Source organism: Epinephelus moara, chromosome 9 (genome assembly GCF_006386435.1).
Source record: "Epinephelus moara isolate mb chromosome 9, YSFRI_EMoa_1.0, whole genome shotgun sequence".
NCBI classification, from domain to species: Eukaryota; Metazoa; Chordata; class Actinopteri; order Perciformes; family Serranidae; genus Epinephelus; species Epinephelus moara.
This window is the reverse complement of record NC_065514.1, coordinates 11,094,005-11,121,934: the sequence shown is the minus strand read 5'-3', so window position 1 is coordinate 11,121,934 and position 27,930 is coordinate 11,094,005. Positions and strand designations below refer to the sequence as shown.

General features: G+C 41.1%; 1 protein-coding gene across 1 annotated transcript in view; it reads left to right on the top strand.

Annotated features, from left to right (window-relative positions):
- The window catches only part of si:ch211-196i2.1 (collagen alpha-1(I) chain), a 142,002-nt gene extending 115,044 nt beyond the window's left edge, over positions 1–26,958 (top strand). Inside the window, exons 39-68 of the mRNA XM_050053135.1 lie at positions 341–448; positions 628–681; positions 802–855; positions 2,954–3,007; positions 3,267–3,374; positions 5,721–5,774; positions 5,899–6,006; positions 6,206–6,259; positions 6,476–6,529; positions 7,230–7,283; positions 7,380–7,433; positions 8,937–9,044; positions 9,212–9,265; positions 9,372–9,425; positions 9,646–9,699; positions 11,580–11,633; positions 12,005–12,058; positions 12,152–12,205; positions 12,388–12,441; positions 13,977–14,030; positions 16,099–16,152; positions 18,058–18,111; positions 18,790–18,807; positions 19,114–19,167; positions 19,617–19,679; positions 19,819–19,984; positions 20,308–20,417; positions 21,357–21,437; positions 23,176–23,358; positions 23,533–26,958. Of these exons, the coding sequence (XP_049909092.1) occupies positions 341–448; positions 628–681; positions 802–855; positions 2,954–3,007; positions 3,267–3,374; positions 5,721–5,774; positions 5,899–6,006; positions 6,206–6,259; positions 6,476–6,529; positions 7,230–7,283; positions 7,380–7,433; positions 8,937–9,044; positions 9,212–9,265; positions 9,372–9,425; positions 9,646–9,699; positions 11,580–11,633; positions 12,005–12,058; positions 12,152–12,205; positions 12,388–12,441; positions 13,977–14,030; positions 16,099–16,152; positions 18,058–18,111; positions 18,790–18,807; positions 19,114–19,167; positions 19,617–19,679; positions 19,819–19,984; positions 20,308–20,417; positions 21,357–21,437; positions 23,176–23,358; positions 23,533–23,682 (2,229 nt within the window). The 3' untranslated portion in view covers positions 23,683–26,958. The remainder of the gene's footprint in view (positions 1–340; positions 449–627; positions 682–801; positions 856–2,953; positions 3,008–3,266; positions 3,375–5,720; positions 5,775–5,898; positions 6,007–6,205; positions 6,260–6,475; positions 6,530–7,229; positions 7,284–7,379; positions 7,434–8,936; positions 9,045–9,211; positions 9,266–9,371; positions 9,426–9,645; positions 9,700–11,579; positions 11,634–12,004; positions 12,059–12,151; positions 12,206–12,387; positions 12,442–13,976; positions 14,031–16,098; positions 16,153–18,057; positions 18,112–18,789; positions 18,808–19,113; positions 19,168–19,616; positions 19,680–19,818; positions 19,985–20,307; positions 20,418–21,356; positions 21,438–23,175; positions 23,359–23,532) is intronic.
- Positions 26,959–27,930: the final 972 nt, after the last annotated feature.

Below are 27,930 nucleotides of genomic sequence, written 5' to 3'. Positions count from 1 at the left end.
GCAAGTTAAATTAAATTTTATTGATTAGTTGATGTATGACTCATAGTCCATAAACCAATCATGCCAAACTCTGGAAAATGTCACCTGTCATTCTCTGACACTTGTTGATGCGGACCACTGATTCGTGAAAACTGATTTACCGGTTTGTGCGTGTGGCTGGCATCCCATAATGCATCTGTCAATTATCTTTTCAAACTGACATTGATGATGAATTGACTCAGTGAATCACAACTGACTGCTAATTATTGATAAACTGTGCATAGAAATGACACACAGAGGACACATCTGATTACATATTATTTTGACATTTATAAAAAAGTAAGATCAATCTCCATCCTAGGGCCCTCCAGGTCTCCCAGGTAGTGATGGCACAGCTGGAAAACCTGGACCCAGGGGAAGCCAAGGGCCCCCAGGACCTGAGGGGCCACAGGGGCCAGCAGGAATCCCAGTGAGTGGGTACCTACCATCAACTGCTGCTCTTACCTATATATCCCAGACTCCTTACAGTCTGGAAAGATGAAAACGTATCAGTAAATTTTATTTACACAGAAGTTTCTGACCCCAGTTGACCCGTCATAAGATAAAAAGTGTATCATTTTTGACCACATGTTTGTTGGGTGTCTTCAGGGCCCACAGGGTGCTGATGGGTTATTAGGAGCAGCAGGAGAAAAAGGACCCAAGGTAAACTTAAAGTGAATATAAGAAGCATGTTTAATGGGTGTTTTATTGCACGAGTTAGGTCTGTGTAACCTTCTTTTTATGTTCAGTTATTTATACTGAGACTTGTACTGTACCCTCCAGGGTTTACCTGGCCTGCCTGGTGACGTTGGCCCCACAGGACAAGATGGACAACAGGTTGGTTCTGTTTTATGGTGAAGCAAAGACAGCAGTGTTTTCACATACCCAACAACAAAATATCTTCTTCTTCACTTGGACTACTTTTTATGCCCCCACACTGGTGATAGCTGTGGCTGGAGGCTGTTTTCAGTTCAGGTTGTCTGTCTGTATATCACCCTGTACCTGTACGTACATACGTATATCTCAAGAATGCCTCAAGAGAATTTCTTTAAATTTGGCACAAATGTCCACTTGGAGTCAATAATGTACTGATTTGTTTTTGGTAGTCATAGGTCAAAGGTCAAGGTCATTGGGACCTTGTCTGTCTCATTCTTGTGAACGCAAAATCTCAAGAGCGCCGTGATGCAATCTTTTAAAAATTTGGCACAAAGGTTGACATGGACTTAACAATGAACTGATTAGATTTTGGTGGTCAAAGGTCAAGGTTGCCATGACCTTGCATCCATCTCATTTGTGTGAATGCAATATTTCAAGAACAGCTCAAGGGAACTCCTCTAAATTTGTCACAAATGTTCACTTGGACTAAAGAACAAAAGATTAGAATTAGATGGTCCAAGGTCAAAGGTCAAGGTCAGTGTGACCTCCCAAAATGTGTTTTTTCCCATAAAGAATTAATATGCTAATTATGACAAAACTTTGAACAAATGTCTAATAGCATAAATTAATGAAGTCGTGATATTTTAGATCCAAAAAGTCAAAGGTCAGCTTCACTGTGACATCACGTTCTCATTCAGTGTTCTGCATAAAACACTTTTCTGGCCATCACTCAGTGTCATATCTCAGGATCAGAAGGGGCAACATTTGTTTAGATACTTAATTGCTGACTATCATCTTTGGTGCCCACCTTAAAAGTTGCCGATTGTATCGTTGTCTTGTGCGGTCGGGGGAAATGTGTGTGAAGCATCTATATTTTCACAGACATGGATGTAATCTGTAAGAGAAACTGAAGTGGTGTGTGGAGGCATACGACCATGGGGCGGTAATTCTGGTTCTAGCACTGTCTTCATTGTGAACATATAGACAAGCAGTAAAATATTTATACAATGAAATGGAAGTTACAGTTGCCTTATAGAACAACAGAGAAAATGCTACCAAATGCAACACTTTTTATTGCAAACAGCTCAAAACTATTAGATTATGACATAGCAATTAAAAATGTAAAAGCATCAAAAACTAAAAACACATTGATTACAAATTAAGTGTAGTCATACACCTGTGATCTAACATCTAATCTCATTTTTTACAAGCATCATTGGTGCCTTGATGAGGTTACATTTTTGGCATTAATGTTTAAAATAAACAACTGGCAGATGTAACCAGCTACATTTTCTAAAGTAAAGTCTAGAACTCTAATAGTGTACACGTCTGTCCTGTCTGTCCTCAGGGTCAGCACCTGTCAGTACTTTTTCTGCACAGAACGTTTGTTTTTAATCTCCTTACCTGAACAAATGCACAGTGGATTATTTGCTGCTCTGTGCGCACAAGAGGACAGTGAGATTCCAAAATAAGAGAACACAGGATTCACGGGCAGAAAGCCAACAAACAGCATGAAAAACTGTCTAAATTCTACTTAAAGGCGCCTGCGGGTATACAGATAACTACTGGACACTGTGTACTGTTTCTCCATAGAGCCTATTTAAAGTGAAGAAATATGCCAGTTTAGATTATTTTTTATGCACCATTTATTTGCTACGGCCAGTTATGTTTATCAGTGCCTTTACACTTTTATCTGAGGTGAAGGCACGCGGTTATTTTAGGATACTTGGGCAGGGCATCATGTATATAGCTACTTTAACAAATGCAGTCTATGTTCAGGAGCATTACCTGTACGGGCTCACATGTGAATGGGAGCAGGGATTCTAGAAAATCTGTCCTGTCAGTGTCCCACCTCAACAGTCTGTCACAATTTAGGGACAGGCCGGTATGGCTCTATCACAGGGCCTTTACAGGGTTTAAAAGGGAATCAACTTTTTAACATGATGCTTGTTAGATCAAGTATCACTAGTGTGGTTATATACATTAATTAGTACTACATGAGGACGGCAGAGGACATTTTATTGTCAGTTGTTGATTGTTTTGACTTCTGACTCACCAGGGTCTCCCTGGCCAAACAGGAAATGAGGGCCCACCTGGACGTAAAGGAGACCAGGTCAGTGATCACAGCTGCATCATTCCTGAGTCTTTATGTCGCTAATTATTCCTACAAGAAAGAACTTGAGGAAAACACACAAAGTATGTTTGTTTTGTACAACTTGAGGACAAGTTGACTTTGTTTAATGTTGTGGAACTGCAGCCCCGTGTTTGAGGGAATTAAACCCTTTAACAACCAATTAATTACTGCAATTGAAAAGCCTGCAGTCAGTATTTGTGTCTGATATCTAGTCTTCTTATGTTGCCATGTTTGACAGGGGGACCAGGGGGCCTGTGGGAAACTTGGTCCTCCAGGGACCCAAGGAGACAGGGGACTTGAGGGCCCAAAAGGCTCACAGGGATCACCTGGACCAGACGGTAAAGAGGTGGGTACATTTATCTGCAGAGTTGATCTTCACCGCAAATGATCACAGACGTTCTCACACGTGTTCGACTGCTGTCTCATAAATGATGGAGCAGCTCCACAGGAGATGATTTTCCAATTCAGTGAAGAATTTAAGGACCTTATCACATCAACATTACCTCCACCCTGTTTACATTATAGCATTGCACAATCTGTCCAAAGTGTGTTGTGGTGAACAGATGTGCTCGTTGTATATTTTTGTTTTTTTGTTCGCATTACAGATCATTTCTGCCTGAAATATCTATTTCAGGTGCTCTGTGAAATAGGTATAAAAAGGGTTTGAAACACGTTAAACCACCATCACTGTTACATAAACCGTGAAATGAAATTTTCCTGATAATGCGATGATGGCAGTGCTTAACTCAGATTCCTGTGAGGGTTTTGAAATGTTGATTATATAACAATGACATGAGCAGATAGCTGGCACGGCCTGGGATTGCCGTCATACCTTGAGCAGGGGTGTCTTCACTCAGCTTGATGAAATGCATATTTCCACAACTTGGAAATGGGCCTTACACCTCGAGAGAAGTGAAGACAAAACAGTAGTGTTAGCCTGGGAACCAGACAAACCTGCAAGCTCATGTTTTATTTGCTCTGACAGATGTGTCTGGTCCCCCTCGTGTTCAGACAGATTCCCCCTGACCTGGCCTGCTTTGTGCCAATCAAAACCGTTTATGTAACATAGGGTGTGTTTCAGACAATGACTGACACCTTGTGGAGCCTTCACGCCTAATGCAAAATACATGATGACGTTATTTTTGGCTCAGCACGCTCACGCCAGGGGACAATACAGCGTGCATAAACCTGGTTTATTGAGGCAATTTGGAAAACAGCTAAGTTGGCTGCAGCTGATGTGGAACCTTCTGTTGAAATGCTGTTTTCAAATTCTGATGGCAAAGCAGCAACATTTGTTCACCAACGTATTGATGCTACACCATCACAGCTTATCTCTGCACGCTGTAGTCCTTTTACACTTGTCCATCACTCAGTGCTACGTGACCTTTTGTTGCTATAAGTGTTTGTAGGTCTACTCAGTTGCTTGCACAGACATTTTGGTTTATGGCTGCTGAAAAAACTAGGGCTGCCCCCAACTAAGAATTTCTCTAGTCAAACAATAGTCGTCATTTAGGGCCATTAGTCGACTAGTCGCCTGCATGTTTACGATATTAATCTAAATATTAAATGATATATTTTGGGCGGGGCAACACAATGGTTTGAGTTGAAGGTGTGAGAAAGAATAGTATCAGTAACATTGTTAACACTGTGCTACATTACAGAGAAATACAAACCGTACTAATGAACCTTCATTAATATAGGCCTATATTTTATCTACAAGTGCACGTCACACACTGAGCGAGCCGCCTGTTAATGACGCTGTGGGCTAATGGGCATGTAGCTACTTCCATGTTTCAGATGATACGTCATGTTTGTAGTCGACCAATGAAGATGAGTTTACATATCACCTTGGGTTCGTCCTTCACCTTCTCAAAATGATCCCACACTTTGGATTTCCTGCCCGACATGTTATTAACTAGCCTATGGAATAACCGCAGGTACCAGCCCTGGAAATTAGAGGTGCTGTTTGTGTGTAGACCTATCGTCTGTGGGACAGATGTAAAGCTCTGGGTAGCCCTGCACTAACATGATCAACTTTTCTGTATTTATCAGACTGAATATTTACAGAAGAAGAGAAAGATATCTGTCGGCTGTGATTGGTTTGTTACGTGACTCCTGTCTGACTGCTGAGCGTGGCCTCTTCCTGTATCTGTCCTTTCAAATTAAATTCCCACATGGTCCAGTCATATAGGTTTTGATTTATTTTGACAAGGCGCAGCTCCTAATAGAGTTTCACATTTGTTTTATTTATTTATCTTGCAGACTAATGACCTCTCTGGTCTACTAACGTTTGGTTGACTTTTAGGAGCACTAGAGAGAAACCCATGGAAATCAACTGAGAGGTTCCAGACCAACACGCATTTGGGATTTGGTCGTGTAGTGTCAGGCTAGCAGATGTTATTACTGTGTAATTGCTTTGGTACTTTTTTACTTCGTTAACTGTAAAAAGCTATCTGTTAAAAAAAAATGTAGAAAATATGGTTGTAGTTTCTCACCCATATACATTTCAGTGATCAACCTTGAAATTAAAACAAAAGGCAAAGCAAATATCTTACGTTTCCACTGTCTCATCTTATGGTATCAGTCTTCTAAGCGAATAAGCACATTTTCCCAATATGGTGAACTATTCATTTAAATGAGGTGCACAGTAAGACAGTTACTCAGCTCAAGACTCATGTCTCCTCCTCTGCAGGGTGATGTCGGGCATCCTGGTGAGGCTGGAGATCCTGGACCCCAAGGAGAGAAGGTACGTTCACTGCTTTCCTTGAATGGAAAAGTTAAAGTTTTGTTCACATCTCTGATGACGAGGATGTTTGTGTTGTTGACTCTGAGTTTGCAGTTTCTGATGAGACTGTGGTTGCTGTCTGCAGGGTGAGGTGGGACCTCTAGGATTGTCTGGTCGAGAAGGCCCCTGGGGAGACCTTGGAGAAAATGGCGAAAGAGGTCCAAAGGGTGAGAAGGGCCACATTGGACTGATGGTGAGTGCAATTTTACTGCTCAGTATGTGTGTCTGGCTTTACATTTCAATGATACAATATACTTCCAACATCCTAAATGTTTGGATTAGGGTACTGGGATTAAAACATATCAGAGAGTGTTCCTTGAAAACCTCATGGCAGATGAGTCAGACTGATGTGTAGAAACTGTTCCTGACGTCATTGTCATCCTCCTGAACAGGGTGAGCCGGGGCTGATGGGTGAATTGGGACCTGCAGGTCTGGCGGGGTTGAAGGTGAGTCTGTTACCAGCATGTATTGATGCTCTTGATGGCATGCTGCTTGAAGTGACCTTTAAATTAACCTTTATTGAACTGTTCACAGCTGGGATAGAAATTTATCGATCCATATGACACATTAGTTCCACCTGTTTTCCTGTCACCACACATTAAAGCTGATGCTAGTGTTTATAGTTTTTTGTTTTTTTTGTTGTGTGTTTGTCCTCATTTCAGGGAGTCACAGGCCCTCGGGGACTCTCAGGGCCAGACGGACCTCAGGGCCAGAAGGTAATATTACACTGTTGTCAAAATAGTGTCATTTAAGCACGTCAAACAGAATAACACTGTGTTTTGACAAGAATATTTGTAGCTGACATTTTCAAATGACTTTTAGTTGATGATATTTTTGGTAACATGAATAAGTCATGTCACAATTTCCAGACATGTCTTCAGCGCTCTGGATCCATAGCTGAAGCAGGTTTAAGGTCAGATTGTTCCTGGTTGCATTTGACCTCATTTATTTATTTATGTGAGGTTTCAGAGTTTTCAGATGACAGAGACACAGACAGTTTTGACAATTTAGGTTTTGCTGTCCTGGAAATATGGACATTATTTTCCCTCCTAGAGATCAAGGACAAAGCTAGGCTTGTAGTGGTGAGCTGTTGTCTACGTGTGCAGCATTTGAATTACTGTTAAGGTTGCAAAGGATAAACCTCAGTGGGATAATAGATCATAGATAAAATCTGAAAGTTCTCTTGTCCTAAACTGTTCCACAGCAACACTAAAATAATATGTTCCTGCAGCTTGCACAACACCGCTATCAGTGTAGTAGCTTTAAGTTATCACCTCATTGGCGGGACCCCTGACTCATCTGGCACAGAATGTACTCTTTGTTGTACATCTTCGTTTTTTCTATACAGTACATCACCTGCAGAGCTGTGCTTAAATCAGATCAGTTAAACCAGAGTAAATGTCTCCATCTCTCCAGGGGGAGTCTGGGCCTGTAGGAATTACTGGACCTCCAGGGTCACGAGGCCCTCAGGTAATCTCCGATTCCATTTAACATTTTGCACAACATGGTGTACAGCACAGCGATAAGAGGAAAACCACTCGTTCCCTCCATTTGTCTCACACACAGGGAATAACTGGTGCTCGTGGTGTCAGAGGAGACGCAGGGGGGCTGGGGCCGCCTGTAAGTATCCTAGACAGTTTTTATTTCAATTTATTTGGTTTGTTTGCCAATCAAATTACACACAGATACACCATCTGTTGCACTGACGTTATCCTCACAGTCTATATTTGTCTCAAGCTAATACGCCTCATTCTGTATGTTTTGTTCTCTTGTGCACATTGTCCTGTGATGGCAGTATTTTAGTTTTCCCTTTGTTCTGTGACAGAAGCATGAGTAATTTAAGTGTTCATGAGAGGATTATACTTTTAAGTGATTCAGGGAGTGTAGCTAATTACAGTATTTAGGTTTTAATGGTCAGCATCACTGGTTGGACGGCTCCCAGCGCACGAATTCTGACTTTGTTGATCCCCTGACTATTCCTCTTACGTCACCATGGAGGAGGTTGACACTGTGGTTTTGAGTAAAGTGTCTGAGAAACTATTGGATGGAATTCAATGCATTTGGTTCAAGCTTTTGTCAGTACTTTGGTTCATGTTAGGGCTGGGCAATATAACAACTATGTATGATATATTGATATATTTTCAAGCGGGATATAGATTTAGACAACACCATTTGTATAGAGTGCCGAAGTCACGCCCCTTCCGGTGAAGCTCATGGGACCTTAGACCGGAAAAAATATGAATGGCAGTGAATGAGGAGAGAAATATTATCTTTTGGTCCCGTTTTAGTTGTGACATGAAATCCAAATATGTCGTTAATGAATTTAAAACATAAATTTTAAGGTCAAGAAAGTCATACTTTGTGGTAAAACTGTTGAGATATAAGCTTTTGAAAAAAACGTACTTAGAAAAACTACACAGGAGGCGGTCGCGTATGTGACGTCATAGCTTTCGCTCGCTTCCAGCAGCTTGGAGTGACTGCAACCTGGCACAAAACACACAGACATCTTCAATCATAAATCGATTAATCATAAAACAGTGGAATTTCAGCGGGGAGGCCAAGCTGCAGGAAGCAAGCGAAAGCTATGACGTCACATACGCGACCTCCTCCTGTGTACTCTTGAGTCTTTCTAATTAAAAGCTTTCACATGCTAATTTGCTAAACTAAAATGGTTCATATTGTAATCATTATTCTTGCTTAATGCCAGCATGTTAACATCGCCATTGTTAGCACATTAGCATGCTTGCGCTAGCCTTGAGCTTAAAGCAATGTTGTGCCTGAATACAGCCTCATGGAGCCATGGCTGCAGAATCTTTTTATTTTTTACCCTGTTAATCACAATAAAAGGAATTACCAGGAAAAGAAGAAGAAAAACTCAGTTGTTGCCTGTATTTGCTGTATTAACATACATACAGATACCTAACAACTTAGAAAGTGCAAGTCATTTGTAGATGTTTTCTTGGGATAGACTGTAGGCGGTTGAAGTGGTGCCAACAAACATGTTACCCCAGAGCTGATGCTGATTTAATTTACTTCTAAGTTAAATCTGATTTAGCCCCAATGAAAAATAATATTAACCTATCAAGGTAATTGTGTTCCTTTTCTGTGATGTTTGCACGACAGGGTCCTGTTGGACCAGTTGGACCCCAGGGAGACCTGGGAGCTAATGGGGACGGAGGGCCACAGGGAGAGAAGGGAGAGCCAGGAGCTCCAGGAGGACCAGGGGAACAGGTTAGTGAGGTTTTATTTATCTACTTTATGGCATCTATAAAAGCTAAGCACATGTCTGAATGGTGCTATATCTTCTTGATGAAAACATTCTAATGCAAATAAATAGATTTATTTACTGTGTGCAAATGTCCATAAAACAACATCAATAATACAAATCACCTGTGCAGGGTGAGGAAGGTCTGCCAGGAATCCAAGGTCCTCCAGCTCTGCCTGGGTTAGAGGTAAAAACCACTGAGTCGCGTCAATGCTTTGTCTGATTATTATTGCTGATGATTGCTTTTTTCCCCTTAACAACACTGTTATTTGTGCCTCTTTTCTCTTTTTCAGGGGCCTCCTGGAGAGATAGGACCCCAGGGTCCCCCAGGTCCCGCAGGGGCTCCTGTAAGTGTGTGGATAGGTATAACACAGAAACACTATGGATGATGAAACCATATTTTGCCTTCAGCAGCAGCTGGTCTATAATTATACCATTTGTTTGGCTGTGATTTCTTATTGACAATAATAAAAACCATAGTGTGTGTTTGTTTTGTTTGATTAAAAGATATTTTAACAGCACAATTTAAAAGAAAAAGGAAAAATGAAATCTGTCACTGCTTTGCAGGGAGTTCTGGGGAGACCAGGACCTGAGGGTAAACAGGGCATGGTAGGGGAGAAGGTAAGTTCCATTCCCATGTGTCATACATCTTATAATGTATAATTAACATATTTAATACATTCTAGTTTTCCAGAATGTGTCAGATTGTAATTGTTTTAAAGTAAAAATTATTTGGTCCATTTTTGGGGTTTATTCTGCATCATTTCAGTGATTGAAACAAGTAATAATTCAATGGAAACAACAAATAGGCTCCGGCCCCCCATGACCACCAACAGGATCAGGGGTTGTGGAAAATGAATGAATGAACAAATTAATGAATAATTCAATTTGTTTCACTGTGATTTTATTATATTGATCATGTGACTGCCTCACATTGGCTACAGGTACTATATATGTGAGGCCACACCTGTATTTTTTGAAGCCATGTTGAACTCCTACAGTATTCGAAACACGTTGACTTTTTAAATGATTCAGGCACTACAATGAAGGCTTTTTAATTATTCCTTCCTTGTTTATATTTTTTCATATTTTTAAAATGTTGAACCACTTCTTTAAAGCCTATCACCCACCTCTTACATACATTTGAGACTGAATCAAAGTATGGTGGGGGCTAGACTACCTCACTCAGTTTGCTAACACCATGAAGAAAGAAATGGAGAGCTAAACCCACCTTTCACCAGTTTGGGGTGGAAATAGATTTGGGTCACTTGCATCAGCTATTCAGCATGATCTTGTCGAATGAGCAGTTAGTTTTGCAGCAACAGTTACATTTCCATAGCAGGAGAGGGCATCTAACTCTAGTTTCAACCCCCAAAATAGAGTGTTGCAGGGATGAAGTTTTTTTGTAGGCCAATGCCAAAGTTAGTGTCATCCGGGTTCCCTCATCAAAAAGCCAATGTGACTTTTTTTGTTGGATTTCGGATTATTGCAGGGAGTAAGCTCAGTGGCAATCACAAGTTTATGATACTTGCATGTTTTGTTCAGCAAAATAATCTTCACAAATGAGCAACCCTTTATAATTTTTGAAGCATTTCCAGAAGTAAAAAGCTAGCATTAGGCTATAAATGAACTACATTCCGGTCACATGACTTCAACGTTGCCACCACTACAGGGCTGCTAAGCTGTGTTTGACCTGATGACATTCTGTAGTCTCATTTAGCAACTAATTAGCAACCGTCTGTTTTAAGACACTTAAAGGCTTCAACATTCACCAGTGGGATGTTTGCTGATGTATTTTATGTTGTAGAACAAAACAGGAAAGTCTCCTAAGCTTGTGTTAACCACGGACCTCATGTGAGGCATCTAACCAAAGATCTTAGACAGGTCAGGACCGTGAGGGAGGGAAAAGAACAGAGTTGAGTCAAGATGGAAGGTTCAAGCAGCAGCAGCAGTCCCTCCAAAACAGATTTCCATTTCCTGGCAATATCACCTTCACTTTGACTTCCAACATGTGCAGCACAAGTCTGTGCCAGTATTGTTTTTGTAACGATAATTTGACCAACTGTAAATGCTGAATATGCAAAATGCATTTTATTTGCATTGAAAATGTTCCGAGATGTTAAAAGCAAAAACAGAAACTTAGTGGAACTGCCTGCATTCATTTTTTGTATAAGGTGCAGTTTTTTAATGAATGATTTTGAAATTATCCAAAAGTATTCAGATTAGATTATATTGTATTTATAACCCGAATGAATTACCTAATTTATTAAAAGAATTGCCACATAATTTGTGTTCTGTAACTGCCTATATTTCAAAGTAATCTGATCCTGCCTGTCTTTTGCTTGTTTTGAGAACCAAATTTTTTTTCAGACAGCTCTTTTAAAAATTTGGAATATAAAAATAACCCTACAGCTGCTAAATTACTCCTTTACCAGTTGGAAAATGTTCAGAAGTGCACTAATTAGCTTTGTCACAGACCAGTTTATATTTAACCCCTACAGGGAGATGATGGCAAGAACGGACCACCAGGGAGGACGGGTCATGTTGGAAGGAGGGTAAGAGCTTTCTGTTTTCAGTCTTGTTTAACATTTCACAGGTAAAATTCAGTTTTTAATAATGTACAGATGTTGCAAATAATCCAGACTTGTGATGAATCCAACAAGGTCAATATCCAGTCACTGTCTGTCTGTAATACCGATGCTATTACTTTTTTATGACTCTGTGATAAGAGAGCCTTTGTTTGGTGTCAAAAACAGCAGCATTCATACAGATATTATGGAGTGTGCGTTGGATAAAATGGCCAGGAACAGACAATCTGGCAGCCTCTGCATGTGCAGATTCATACATAAAACATGAGGTTGCTTCGTGCATGTCCCCTTTTGTTTCTCTGTAACCTCATTGAAAAACATTGCAAACTTATCCACAGGGGAAACGGGGAAAGGCTGGAGTCAGAGGGTCCAGGGGAGACAGAGGACCTAAGGTGAGAAACACGGAAACAAGGCCACAGGCTTTGTGTACATCTGGTTTAATAATGATGTATGTGCCAACAGTAGATTGTTTTTTTGTCATCCAGGGCCAGAAGGGAGACACAGGACTGGTGGGCCTCCCTGGATGGCCAGGGCTCATCGTAAGTCAATTTATTTGTTCACTTAACACCTGTTTTTATTTCCTAGGCAAACATATTCAGCAGTCTGTCCTGCTGTGGAGGGATGAGATTAATAAAGTGATGAATTTCACAATTAAAGTGCGTTTGATCAATCAGTGATGTGATTTCCTTTTGATATGTTTCTTTCATTTGTTGTCCCCAAGGGAATCCCGGGCTTGCGTGGAGAGCCAGGAGATCAAGCTGAAAAGGGGAAAGAGGTAAAGAAGAATTTATAAGCCCAACACACACCCAGTGAAACCTTTATTTTTATGATCAAACCCAACTGGATCTCATTGTATTCAGTGTGTAAACAAGGCTAGCTTCTGTTTTTGTTAAAATGATAGGGATTTATTCAGGATTCAGTAAAAAAAATAGCATTTTTGTTTGATTTATTTTTAATAGAATAGTATTAGTATGTTGCTTTATTTATAAAAATCCAGTTATAAAATAATATAAATCTATAGTACTGAGTGCTGAGCACCGAGCTTAAGATTCTGGAGCATATCGTAAGGATGTCACTCAGATTTTGTCTTAACATCTGACTCCACAAAGCAAGTAGTGCTGCTGGAACTTACGGTTTCCCTGGGAGGACACATGTGCCAAAAAAGGCCAAATACCTTGAGCTGTTAGAGGCCTGTAGAGAGAGGTTGAAAGGCCCACTGTGAGCCAATCGAGGTGGGCTGCAGGGGTTTCACCGGGCACTGATGCTTGGCATCAGAGGGTTGCAGGAGAGGAAAGCCACCGGAAACATCAGTGAGGCTGCAGAAAAAGCCTCAAGGTGGCTGTGGATCAAGAGGGCAGAACCATGGTGTCATGCGCAGCTTGGACACAAGCCGGGGACTGATCAGTGGCTGATGAGCTAAGTCCCGAAACACCCTTTGACTCTGTTCATGACTGATGTGTCCAAGCTGCACCAACTAGGTATTTCAAATAGATAGTATTATATAAAATATGTGCGTTTCATACATATATAAATACAAACATTGTACATAAGTAAGTTGATTTAATTTATTCTCTAGGACCACTGCAGCCCCAAGACAGTAACAATAGCCCACCAACATTAGCTACGTTAGCTAAGCAGTCTTAACAAACAGCTGCTGCTAATCAGTTTTTTTTTCCAAAAGTTGAAGTTTGTCAGTACAGTTGGAGCAGCTATGAACGGAACAGGTTTAATCGATTGGGTCAAAAGTATTGTGACATAGAAAGTAAAGGTAAAGTAGAAAACTGTACAGTTCTGAGGACAGCTTGCATTCAAGCATGCACGAATTGTTGGGAGACACCATCCAAGTAATGGCGGCTTGTGTACTTAGAGTACTTTCCTGGATTCGTCTATATATAATGTGGTGGATTCATATTTTTGAATGATTATTTTTTAGGGCGTTTTGCCTTTAATGACAGGACAGTTTGAAGTGTAAAAGCAGGAGAGATAAAGGGGACGACATGCAGTAAAGGGCCACAGGCTGGAACCGAACACATGACTGCTGCGGCAAGGACACTGCCTTTGTACATGGGGTGCTCGCTCTTCCTACTGAGCTACTGGGCTCTCTGGTGGTGGATTATTTAAATTCGCTTCCCCCACTTCATGAAAGTGGCACACAGCCGAACTTGATGTGTACAGAAGATGTGGATTATCATTAATAAGCCGAAATGGAGAATACTGTTAATAGAGAGGTGTTGCTGCACACAATGGTATTTTATTGTGCTGTTCTGTTGTCTGAGTGAAGACGGAGACTTGACTGTATTGTTTCTTCAGGGTGAGAAAGGAGACATGGGACTACCTGGGCCGCCTGGAGCTGATGGTATGAAGGTAGGAGCTGCAAGACTTAATGTGTTAATACGGAGACAAATATAATCTCTGCAAAACAAATAATAGAAATGTTTGGTTGGTAACTGTGTCCGAAAGTGTGACGGTAAAGCAGCCAGCAATGTCCATTATATTTCTGTACCAGTAGTTACAGTACAGTACAGTGAGCCAGTTCCAGGGTTTTGTACTTGGTTCATGCTGCTCACTGGTGAGGCCCCCTGGGACGCTAATAGAACAGAGCCATTGTTAACGTTAGTAGTGTTCCCTGCTGTGCCAGGTCAAGATGTCAGCTGTGGAAAAGGCCTATTCTGACGTCCGAAATGTGTGTGTGTATGTGTGTGTGATGGGGGTTGGAAGGGTAGGGGGGTCTTAAGCTGTTCAATGATCCGGTAAGCACTTGTGATGGTGCCTCAAAGCTCCACTGTGGGACTTTTACACATAAATGCAGGTACATTACACTCAGCCCTTGTCAAATGAGTTCACACACTGCTGATTAAGCCCATTGCCGCCAGGGAAAGCTCTCTGTATATCTCAGAATACTGGAGTTTTGGTGTCAGAGGTCTGTGGCGCATTTTATGGCAAGCAGGCAGAGCGAACAGGGGAAGAGATTATTTATTTATTTTATTTTTTCCATTTTGTTTTCCTCAATGCTTTACCTGTATGTGCGTGATTCTGATGCTTTCTTCTGATACTATGTATGTTGACAATTTGAAATAAATAGTCTTTCAGGAAAAGGGATGGGGGGACCATAGCGACGGAGCAGCAGCTAGGAGTATGGTGGAGGCTATGGCAGAGAAGCGTTTAAGAAAGGTTTCTGGAGTGGATGCTCCAGATTAAAAATTCACCCTGCAAAGAAAGGATTAAAGTAAAAAAAAAAAAAAAAAAAGATGCAGCAAGCTCACCTGCAGGCATATGTCATAAACACACATACACAGTGTTTATGAAATTACTTCCACTGCCAGAGGGGGGAGACAAAAGTTCTGCACTCCAGCTTTAAAGGAATATGTGCACTTACCTTTATTTAGCGAAAGTAAATAGAGTAACCACGCTCGTGGATTTGGAATAGTGACATTTTCGATACATATTCAATACAATTTAATTTCATAAAATTCTCACTCCACCACATACTATAAGTTTTTTATCCATCCATTTTCATCCGCTTATCCGGGGCTCGGTTCGCGGGGGCAGCAGGCCAAGCAAAGCACCCCAGACGTTCCTCTCCCCAGCAACACTTTCCAGCTCCTCCTGGGGGACCCCAAGGTGTTCCCAGGCTAGATGAGATATGTAATCCCTCCAGCGTGTTCTGGGTCTGCCCCGGGGCCTCCTACCAGTGGGACGTGCCCGCACTTCCCTCACACACTGTGGTTTCCCACACTAACGTACAGTGAAGAACAGTAACACAAAACTAAATGACAAAGTCCAAACACAGCACGTCCTTCACTGCCTGTTTATCATTGAGATAACAGGTGTGAATGATTTAAAAATGTATTAGTCTTGTCCAGAGGGTTTTTAAAACATTATCCTGACAGGGGGAGTGGAGTGAGTTATAAAGGGGTGAGTTATAAAGGGGATGTGAAGGTCCCTTTGTAATGAAAGTTGTTTTACATCAAATTGGCTCAGTCTTGGAGGAGGTGCCTGCTGTTTTAGTTGCATGATTGATGATCCAAAAAAAAAGTTTTGATTCATTTTTAACCGAGAGAAAGTTGTACCAGGATGGAATGTTAAATGTCTGACTGTTATTTGTAGACAGCTGTTAAAATGTCCTTCCTTATGCTATCCCTCAGCATGTAGAGGCACATGTTGCTATCCTGATTCTAAAGGCCTGCTTAACAATCTATTGTCTCTACAACAAGGCTTATTGCAAAGCCCAAGAAGAGATTTATTGAAACTAGGGTGAACATATTTGACCACAATTGAAGGTTTGGTAGAATATTCATTTATACAGTCCATGGTTAGACTCTATATATTTCTCTTATGGATGTTTTTTGAGTTTCCTTGTGGGTAAGTCATTGGAAACAGTATGTCTGTCCTTTTTTTTTAATCAATTAATGAATTTACTGATTTTTCATAGGGTATTCGTGGTGCTGTTGGGTTTCCTGGTCCAGTGGGCACAAAGGGCGAGCAGGTACCTTCTTATCTTCGCACTTGTGTTTTCAAGCTTTAATGTTTACTACATTTGAATTAGGGCTGCACAATTAATCGAATAGTAATCTTGATCATGATTTTGGCTTCCCACAATTTAGTAAACATAATCAACTGTGATACTGACATTTAAAATGCGTGCTCTGTATATCAAGCACTTCTTAAACTAACAGCCAACCCCCTTTTTGGGGAGCTGTCCTGCCTCTGCACACACCATGCCATCCAGAATAAAAGGTAATATACAACAAAGCAGACAAGTGTAACGAAAATAAAATGTCTGGAGCAGAAGGTGAAGAGCTCGTCCCTTGAAACGAAACGAAATATTTCGGAAGAGTGAGACTTGTGTCTGAGCTGCAAAGCAATACAACTGACTTGTTCACCTATCTGAGAAAAAAAAAAAAAACCACTACAAACTGCAATACCATCAATTCATGAGGGCCAAGAAGAATAATGTTCCAAACAAAACCTCACTGAATCCCCATCCTTGTCCAGTGTCAACTCAAAAATCCAGCAATGCCGTACAGCACGTCACTGTATCCACCCAGCCCCCAAAATGGACTAAAATAACCAATGCAATGACATTCTATTTAGCCAAAGATAGTGTCCAACAAACACTTTAATTAGTAATTTGCTTCTTGGAAATGGACTGAAGTCAGATGAAGAAAAACCTTATCTTGAGTCTTATTTTGATGCAGTGATTTGTACATTAGCAGGAATGTGGCACAACCTAGAAGTAAAAGCAGTGTTCTGTTTATTTCAGTATGAAAGTGCAGTAAAATTATTTTGTCCCTAAAATCAGTGGATCCATCCATCCATTTTCATCCGCTTATCTGCGGCCAGGTCGTGGGGCCAGCAGGCCAAGAAAAGCACCCCAGACGTCCCTCTCCCCAGCAACACTTTCCCATTCCTCCCGGGGGACCCCAAGGTGTTCCCAGGCCAGATGAGATATGTAATTCCTCCAGTGTATTCTGGGTCTGCTCTGGGGCCTCCTACCAGTGGGACGTGCCTGAAACACCTTCAGCAGGAGGCACCCAGGAGTCATCCTGATCAGATGCCCATACCACCTCAACTGATCCCTTTTGACGTGCCCTACGTCCCCAGCGGCCCTACTCCAGGCTCCCTCCAGATGTCCGAGCTCCTCACCCTATCTCTAAGGCTGAGCCCAGACACCCTTCAGAGGAAACTCATTTTGGCTGCTTGTGTTCGCGATCTCATTCTTTCAGTCACTACCCAGAGCTCATGACCATAGGTGAGGGTTGGGACGTAAATGGACCAGTACATCGAAAGCTGCGCCTTCCAGCTCAGCTCCTCTTCACCATGACAGTCCGGCGCAGTGCCTGATTCATCTTACACTCCATTCTACCCTCACTCGTGAACAATACCCTGAGACACTTGAACTCCCTCGCTTGAGGCAGTAACTCTCTCCCAACCCAGAGGGGGAAATCCACCATTTTCCGGCAGAGAACCATGGCCTCAGATTTGGAGGTGCTGACTCTCAATCCTGACCGCTTCACACTTGGCTGCAAAACCACCCCAGTGCCTGCTGGAGGTCAAGGTGTGATGAAGCCAATAGAACCACATCATCTGCAAAAAGCAGAGATGCAATTCTGAGGACCTCAAACCGGATCTCTTCCTCCCCCCAGGTGCAAGTCAAGATCCTGTCCATGAAAATCACAAACAACCCTGGTGGAGGCCAACACCCACTGAGACTGTGTTTGACTTTAAATCAGTGAATACTCCTGATAAATAATCATGATCTGAATATCAATCAAAATAAGCGTTGTCATGATCATTTTAGCCATAATCATGCAGCCCTAATTTAAATATGTTTTAATGATGTCTAGCTTTGACAAATGTGCACCTTCCTCTCTCTGTGTATCTCTTGTAGGGAAATATTGGTCTATCAGGACCGAGGGGAACACCGGGGATGCCAGGAATGCCTGTAAGTTTCATGTCAGAAATCAGGGTGACGTCTGAAATCTTTTACTTCACTTTGCAAGTAGTTTATGTAACATATTTTATTCATTGTACTTTCTTTTGTTGCTGGCTCTTGAACTGGGTTTGTAACTGGCATTTTGTTTTTGAGTTTGGCTTTCATGTTGTTTATGTTGTTACTTTGTTTTGTGGAAAGAACCTTCCAACTGTCTCTGAAACTCCCTACAGATGTACAAAGTTTATTCAGGCTATACATGTTTTACTTGTTGTCTTGGATATTTTATAGTTTGAATTCAAGCAGTTCATCTGTCACTCTGATTTTTCTTTCTCCAGATTGTGTCTGAAAAATGGAGCGAGACACAAACGTGTGATGGAAATGTTATTGTTTTGTAAGATTAACTCATGCAGACTGTTATCTGTCAGCCAAATAATCTTTTCTTCAGCTGCCAGTCTGTTGAATCATTCACAGTTCACCAGCACATCATGATTGTGTTCAGCTCACTGTGTCTTGGGGGGGGGGGGGGGATTCCATTGACTTTGGTTATAAAATCTGCGAAGCCGTGTCTGATAGGTTCTTAATGCAGCATATAAAAGCACTCGGAAGCTCTCTGTCGATAAATGTACTTCACCGTGGAAAAAATTGTACTAATGCCCTTTTCCTCCCCTGTTCTCTCCTCTGTTGCAGGGTTTGTTTGGATTAAAGGTATGATATCATCAACTCAAGCACTCTTGTCCTGACAGATCAAACTCTCCTCAGCTCTCACTCACCCTTATCTGAAGCGCTGAATGCCCCGCAGGGTTTTTAACGTTAGGATCGCTCCGGTTGTGTGTTGATGGCACATATAATCATAAAGCTGTCACACTTTGGAGCTGGTGTTAGAATGTAATGAGATTTTCCAGCCATCTTCATTTCCATATCAATGTGTTTTTATAGTTAATGGTGGGGTATTGTTGTACGGAACAGCGCTGAATTGTATGTTGTGCTTATCACATTTTCTTTTCCCTGCAGGGTTTGAAAGGATACCAAGGTTTCCCTGGTGTGCCCGGCAGGAGGGGGCTTCCAGTGAGTTCACAGCAGTCTGTTGCATAGGATAAAACAAACTGTAAATAAGAGTTTGAGTGGTTGCAATGTGCAATGTCCAAATTGTATAGATTTATACAAATGTGTATAGATTGACAATGCCTGATAAACTCAATAAATATTAGATTAAGGCCCGAACATACTCGGGCGGAACGTACGCGTACGTCCACCACATTGTTTGATTTAGGAAAACTGTCAAAATGTGAAACAGCTTAAGAAATAAACCACTGCCATCTCATTGCCTCACCACTCAGTTGTTTGATGAATATAAGATTTTTACAATTGGAGCATAGTGTGAGACTTTATTCACTTTATAGTTCTATCTCTTGTGGTGGATAACAACTGGATTCTTATATATATATATATATTTTAGTGTTGTTGTAGTGTTTAGTAGTGTTGTACCCAACATATGCATCTTCCTTGTGTTTTAGGGTCCACCAGGGGTCCCAGGACCCCCAGGACAGTCACTGAACATGACGCTAACTCAACTCAAGGCAAGTTGTTTGTGTCTTCAGTGTTGAAGTATTTTGTTAAATGTAGGGTTGGAATTTTATGTTATCATGTAAGCATTTAAAATGTGTTGTGACTGCACTACAATATATATATATTTTTTTTTTCTCCCCCCCTGTCCAGGACCTGATGTATGTGTCCGATAAGCCCAACTACCCTCTGATCCAAACTCTGCTAGATTCTCTGCAACAGGAGCTCCGGCTGCTGGTGGATCCTCCTGACGGCAGCAAGGAGCATCCTGCCACCACCTGTCTGGAGCTCTGGCTCTGTCACCCTGAATACAGCAGCGGTAGGTTCCCAAAACAATGAAATAACAGTGAATCCGCTTTGAATTATTTTGGGAATTACAAAGCTGGCTGGAGTTCTGGACATTGTCCTTCCTGTATGTCTGCATCAGACAGGACATGCCGACAAAATACATTTTCCTGCTAACATTTATAATTTTAGCCACAGAAAAACTAATTTTAGATTGAACATAATACACCTTTGATACAGTCCAGTACGGTAGAGTGGTTGTGTTCCTAGTGTTGCTCAGCTCCTTCTCTGCGTGTGAAGCCCAACAATTCCATCCCTCATGGATCTCATTGAACTCTCGCTAACCTTTCTCTGCAGGAATGTATTACATTGACCCCAACCAGGGCAGCACAGCGGACGCTCTGCTGGCCTACTGCAGCTTCTCTCCCACATCAAAACAGACCTGCCTTCATCCTCAAGACTCTCAGGTATAAAGGCATCACCTGAGAAAGGCCACAGGAAATTGCATCTCTGGATCAATGGCCTGCCCGCTATCTTCACTTATTCATGTTGTATGACCTGACTCGCAATTCGGTGAACTGTCAGTCTGCTCACACTTTGGTAGTGATGGCGTAGACTTGATTCCTACAGTGTCACTTGTGAAATTATTTGATTCACTGACTTTGTTGCTGAGATCAGCAGTCTGGGACACACACACACACACACACACACAGATTCTTTCACCCTACAGTTTCCAGGACTCACTACAAAATTCCATAAATATGATTTCAGAGCATTATGATAAAACATATAAATTCTAGTGATTACAAAACATATAATGTTTTACATACAATTTTGTCCAGTGGGAAAGAGGCTTTAGTCTCGCTTTAACATTGTGCTGTAACGTTGGTGAGTGTTTAAGAAGATTTAGATCTCAAGAGTCCATCCTGAGTAGATAAAGGTTAAAAATTCGTCCTATTAATTACCCAGCAACACTAAGCTTCATGCATGAAAAATTATTCTTCCCTGTGGGAAGGAAGGGAGCAATGCGTGGCTAATAAAGACAATACATTCATTCAAAGGACGATCAGGACACAGACGTTATTATTGTTGTTATTATTGTCCTTTTCTCTCCTGCGGTCTGCATCAAAACACAAAACGCACCTCTCACCTCTAATAGAATCAAAACTCCATAAAAAATTGACTCGCTCATCCAGAGAATAATATGAATTTGGTCTCAGGTAGCGTGAAGTGAATGCATAGCTCACCCAGGTAGCCACTTTACCTCTGGTTCCTACTTGAGCTGCATGCTAATCCAGAGTTCACCAGCCGCTGACTGAACAATGTTGACCTTCAGAAGTTTGTTACAAGACAGCCGGACTTACATTCAGGTGTGGAAATACGTGCCTTCTTTTCTCTGTCTGCAGTTTCCTATGAAAGCCTGGATGGAAGAATTTTCGGAAGAAGGATCTTTTGAGTGGCTTAGCAGGCTGGAGCAGGGCTTTCAGGTGAGTGACTCCTCTTGAAGGGACCAAAACTAAACGCTGGATCTCAAACAAAGACTGCAAAAATAATGCACATACTACAATGATGTCACCTATTGGTTCGTGGACTCCCATGACTCCCTCTGGAGTCAGGGGTGACCATATTTGGGGGGAGAGGTCGGCACTGTGGTGGAGCGAGGGGTGGATCTGACTAAGGACACTATCAGCAGACAGCCTGTCACTCAAAGAAGCCCTGCCCTTTGTTTTTAAGCCTTAATAAAATGTAAACAGGTGAGTTATATAACAATTCACACCTGTACAGTTGTCATGAACAGGGATATGAGCTATAGAGAACAAAATAGTTTTTTGTACAAGGCTGTAAAGTCAGGCATTTTAACATGGGGGTCTGTGGGGATTGACTGGCTTCTGGAGCCAGCCTCAAATTACAATTTTTGGCACTTCCATGTTGGCTCCATTTTTCTGTCCTGGGGGTTGCCGTTTGATGTCAAATCACAGTTTAGTATATTCATTAAACCCTGTTAATTGATATTATTGGACACTCTGGGGCAGTGGAAATCCACAGCAATCTGAAAAACCCGGACTCTTACATATTGAAACTATATGTTCACCATAAAACAATGAGCTAATGAGGCTAAAAGGCTGCAGGCAACACCTTTCACATTAAATAATATAAACAAAACTGGAGATACATGTCACAATAGAAAATATAATTTTCTACAATGATGTTCCTGTGTTGTTTTCTGTCACAAGATTAAGTGTTTGATTAATGACACTTTGTTCATTTTAAGGTATGTTTGCTTTTACCGTTAAAAGTAACTTTGGCATTTTCCAACCTGGAACGTATTTTTCCTTGTTTTTGTGTCCAAGTGACTAATGGGAACAACAGTTTTTGGAGTGGAACAGCTTGGGCATGTGCATATCGACTGTGTACATCCACTAAAAGTGCTTGTTTTTGACACTGATAGGCTCAGATTGTTATTTTTGTTATTTTAAGTGTCTGACAACATTATGTAAACAATCCCTACAGAGTTGGACCTTTTTGTTAACAAGTAAGATCCATTTTGTTAACCAGAAACACCCATGAAATCACTGTCACCAAACCCACCAGACTCCATTTAAATAAAGATAAATTTTATCATCATAGAAAACTCTTCATGTAGAGTCAACAGAAACAAAATAAAAGTCACAAAACCTGTCTTAGTTTGTCTTTCTACTGCTTAGACATGCACCAACTCTGGTTTGGTTGAAATAAACCCTTAATTCACCCATTTAGATGTGGAAATATGCTCTCTCTCCATACACACTAAAATTACTGTTTATTTAAATGGAGTCTGGTGGATTTGCTGATGGCAACTTCAGGGCTGTTTCTGGTTAAAGAAAAGGGATCCTACTCTTAAACAAAGACGTCTGTCTCTGCAGAGCTTCTTTCCATAATGTTGTCAGACACTTAGAATAATAATCTCATTAGTGGCAAAAACAAGCACTTTCAGTGGACATAAAGTGATGATGCACAAATGCCCCATGTGATTACATTGTAGCCTGTTTCACCACTGCCAGCTGCTGCACTCTCAATATGGGACCACTTTCAAAAATTGTTGTTCCCATTAGTCACTTAAACACAAAAACACAAGAAAATAGGATCCAGGTTGGAAAACACCACAATTATCCTTTAATATTGTCACAGTTTCTCCATGCCAGCTGACTCTGTTAATACTTTACATTCTTATTCCTTTCTCACCAGTTTTACTATCCAGGTGCAAATGTGGTCCAGATGCGTTTTCTAAGGTTGCACAGCAGCACGGCCTTCCAGAACATGACCTACTCCTGCCACCCAGGACACAGACTGGGGCAGACAGACAGAGAAGTCAAATTCCTCACTGACACAAGGAAGCAAAGTTACCTCGGAGCACTGAAAGACTGTGTGGTAGGTGAAATGTCCCTTTTCATAGTGCCCTTGGGAGACTTAGGGAAGTACAGGTTATCCTGCTGCTGTTCTTTTGTTGAGACAAAACCTGTAACAAGTTATGCTAAAGTACTGTCACATGAAAACATAATGATTCCTGACTGTTAAATATATGTATTGTGTTTCCTGCGTCAGCCTGGAGAGGAGACCGTTTCTGGAGCCCGGGAATCTGTGTTTGAGTTTGAGGACCTCCATCTGCTTCCTCTGAGAGACGTAGCAGTAATGGGAGGCGGAAACTTCACACACCAGTTTGGCTTCACTGTGGGGCCTGTGTGTTTCAGCTAGAGGTGCGAGAAAGCAGTACCGTCCCAGAACACTCACAGATCCAGGACACAAACCTCTGTTCAAATCATGGACGCCCAGAGGACAACAGGAGCATCTCTTCCAGTTTCTGAAGATGTCACTTCCTTTTCCTCTTGTTTTGGGGAATTTGATCTCTCGAGTTGAGTGACTCCATATTCATGAATTTGAGAGGACACAAGGCTTTTTTTTTTCACGGAGAAGTCAATTTTGTTTACAGAGACGTTTATCTTGTATTGAATAATTTAAAAATGTATGTTTTTTTATCCTTTTTATATACAATGGTTTTTTCTCTGTTTGATTTTTGTTATGTATTTTGGGCTTCTGTAATAGCCTGCTCATTGTGTATATAAAAGCCAGACTGTCCTTACTGACCTCTTAAAGCAATAATTCACCCACAAAATGATTATTTCTAGATCAGTTGCTCACCCTGTGTTATGTTGAGTTTATGAAGCAAACTTTACTTTTCTCACATCCCTTCACAGAGAGCGAAAAATCCAAAAAGAGAAAATTCTTGATGAATTGACAGGGCTGTATTTAACAATAGCAAAACTATGTCAAAACATCTGTTTACAGACTGTCACACAACTCATGCAGTATAATCCAAGTCTCATTAATCCAGTCATATGATCAGTACTTCCCAAACACATGCATTTTTGCTAAAACCTTACTATTTAAAACACCTAAACATATGAGTAGCACCTGTGTTAGCACGTCTGTGAGACTGTTTACATGCTACTCCTGTCGAAGGGTTTTAAATAGTAAGGTTAGGGAGAAAATATTTGGAAAGTACTCAGCGTGCTAGGGGCATTTTTGCCTTTATAGATAGGACAGTTGAGCGTGAAGGGGGGAAAGAGAGAGGGGTATGGACATGCAGCAAGGGGCCACAGGCTGGAGTCGAATCCGGGCCGCTGCGGCAACAGCCTTGTACATGGGGCGCCCAAACAGTGTTTTGTTTTATCTCCATGGTATATGAGTTAGTCCCAACTGTGTGCATACGGCATGCAACAGTACATACTTTTTAATGCCAGCTGCAGTACTAACTAAAAGTAAAAAGAAAGTATGCGATTCGGAACACACCCTTAAAGTACAAAAAAACAACAGCACGGTCCCCTTTTACTCCAATTGATCAAAAATTTTCTCTGTTTTTGGATTCTCCGTTCACTGTGGAGGCATGTGAGAAAACCAAAGTTGTCTTTAAGAACTCACTGTAACTCTGGCTGAGTATTTGATATACATATGATCATATTGTGTGTGAAGTATTCCTCTAACAATGTGTTCTGCATGGGGACACAGCTACTGTGGTCCCATTGGCCATGTGTGACCAGGCCAGTAAACCTTCTCACTGTAAGTTTAGTACTGTAAGTGACCTCAGATGTGTCACTTTTCTCAAGGTGCTGGTCAAGTTTTATTTTAAAGACCCAAAACAGTAGAGGGGGACAGTCATATTGTGTTGTGTGTACTTGATGTCAACAGCAAGACCAAATTTCCTCAGTTTGTTAGAATACAAAACCTTTTTTATTGTTTTTTACAGTTTCATGTAATTGTATGTTTTTGGGTTTTTTACGTCTCAGGTATGATGCATTGATAATATACACATGGGCACTGATGCTGCTGTTGCCACGGTATGTTGGTCAGTTCTGTAGTTTAGCATTAAAGCAAGACTTTGTAGAGTGTTTAAGGGTAAATCCATGAAGACATCAAAACCAACATTGACAACAACTGTGTATTAATCCACAACTGAAAATAGTCCGCAACGAATAGAGTATTTACTCCTGTTTGAGAAACGTTGGCTCAGTATAATAGTGCCCAGCTGTTTTAGGAAGGGACGGACTAAAGTATTGTTGGTTTTGCTCTTTTCATTCGATTTATTGACGATAAGAAAATGACAAGAACGCCAGCCTTATCCTTTCAAACTCCTGCACACTGTTGTCAAAAAGTGTTTCAGTCGTATATCTTTATTAGGCTTCAGAACAAAAATTGGCTTCATAAAGACAATGGCTGACTGAAAAATGAGGTGAAACAAAATGGTGATTCAGTCTGATTATAAGGCAACTATTTTCCCTCGTTCATGACAAAAACATTGCCGCTGCTTTAATACACTTTGTGCTGACAGTGTTTGAGAGTTTACCGCATTGTCATGAGATTTCTTTCTGCTACATTAGACTTATTACTTTTTTAGCAATAGAAATGTCGAGTGTTTAAAGATATTCTCTCTCTTTCTATCAATCTCACGCAAACCAAAGACTGAAGCAGCCCGAGCTTTCATATCCACCTATTCTCTCTCACAGCAATACTGTATTTCTTTCGCTGTACTGTAAAGATCATGCATAAGTTCGGCTGTAAAGCGCAAGAGTAGTACCCAGGCCCTGCAGAGCTTCTGTTGGAGGAAAAAAAAGTGCCTATTACCAGCCAGTTAACATTGAGTAATTGCTGTCTACCTGAATTTCTGCTTCACTCAATCTGAGAAGTGCTTGGGTCCAGGGAAAAGAAGTAAGCCTTGTACCTTCTCAGCTGAATCAGGATTTGGTGTTTATGTCCCAGAGTCGGTCAGCAGGGAGTGATGAGCGGTGCCGTGTGCGGTCTGCAGGGAGGAGAGGATTCATTCGAGTGAGATCTCAGGGAGTTTGTGCGAAGAGCGTAGCGTAGCGGCTCAGACAAAACAGCAGCTCTGCAGCTGGAAAACACCAAATCTTAATTTTCTTGTTTATACCAAACTCTCAGCTGTGGAGAATCTGAGGGCCTGGGAGTGTTTCACAGGGCTATAGCGGGCCACTGCTATTTAACAGGAAAGAAATGGACTTGAAGGGATACTTCACCCACAAAATGATCATTTTGTATTTATTGAATTTGTAGAAAAAAAACCTGCATGCCTCCATAGTAAAAGGAGAATCAAAAATTTAGAAATTTCCCATAAAATTGTTGTTGTGACACAAGTTATTTTGTGGGTAAAGTATTTCTTCAGTCCTAATCTCAACCACATGAACTGGATAAACGTTTAAGCATTTCAGCCACGGGTTTGCAATTCTGGCCTGGTGTTGTTTTGTTTTGTTTTGTTTTTTGTTTTTTATATATCTAGATTTGTCATATCATCATTCCATATGATTGCCTTAGCTGGCTGAGACTGATCATTGTTACTTTACTTGTTTTGTACAAATTATCATTTTTTGGAAATATGAAATGACATGCTGGACATCTGTCTTGTGTGATCCTCCCTGTCAGCTCATTCAGAGTATTGCGTCAGCTGAATTAAAAAAATACATAACCAAGTCTTGACTCTGTGTCTTTAATCATCTTTAGTTTTACAGTTATTTGGTCATAAATCAAAGTAGTTTGACTTGATGATGGCACTAGGTACAACATCATTATTATTCTAAATCCATCCAGTTGTTCAGATATTTCAGTCTGGGCCAAAATTGTGGGCCGACTGAGTGATACTGACATTGCATCTCTAGAGCCAGCATGATTTAAGGTAAGAGGTCACATCATATAATGTTTGACACTAAACCTGTAGTTACAACTTCGGAGGAACGGCTGTCACAGTTTGCTGCTCACCAAAAACTAATAGATTCAGAGAGGAAGTGTGCTGCATGGACATCTGCTGCTACTAGGGCATATTAGCACTGAATTTATTTGTTGTCTTTTAATGTCTGAAGCATTATTTTGTCAGACAAGTATGCAACAAACTGTCATAACAGACGGCACTGTACAAATGTGGGTTTATCCTCCAATTAAAAGAAAGCGCTAGTCATTGGAATTTTTGCCATATATTGGGATGTTATTGCCAGCTACATGTCAGAAAAGAATACTTTAATGGCCTATGTTTACAACGATAAGTCTGGAGACATTAGGCTGACACAGGAACATTATCAGCAGAATTAATGTCTAATACATTTATGTACAGTGTATTTAAGTGTATTTAGTTGGATGCTGTTAAAACTAACTGGCATAAATTACTAACCAGTTTGATCACTTAAGTCTGCCTTAAAAGGCAACCCCTGTCACTGCTTCCATTTCTCCTGTCTTTCAAATGCAGACCTAAGTGCTAATATCGTAGGCAACTGGACTTGCTCGAGTGTTTTTTGAAGAAGCTTTGCCTCTCATCCAAGAAGCTTCTTCAGGTCTAACAGGCTGGTGTGGAGTTGTAGGCTTTAAACTCTGTGTAGAGTTGTCGAGGTCACATGTGAGTTGCTGACCCACCTGGCCATTGTGTGTGTCACTAGGGTTAGATGA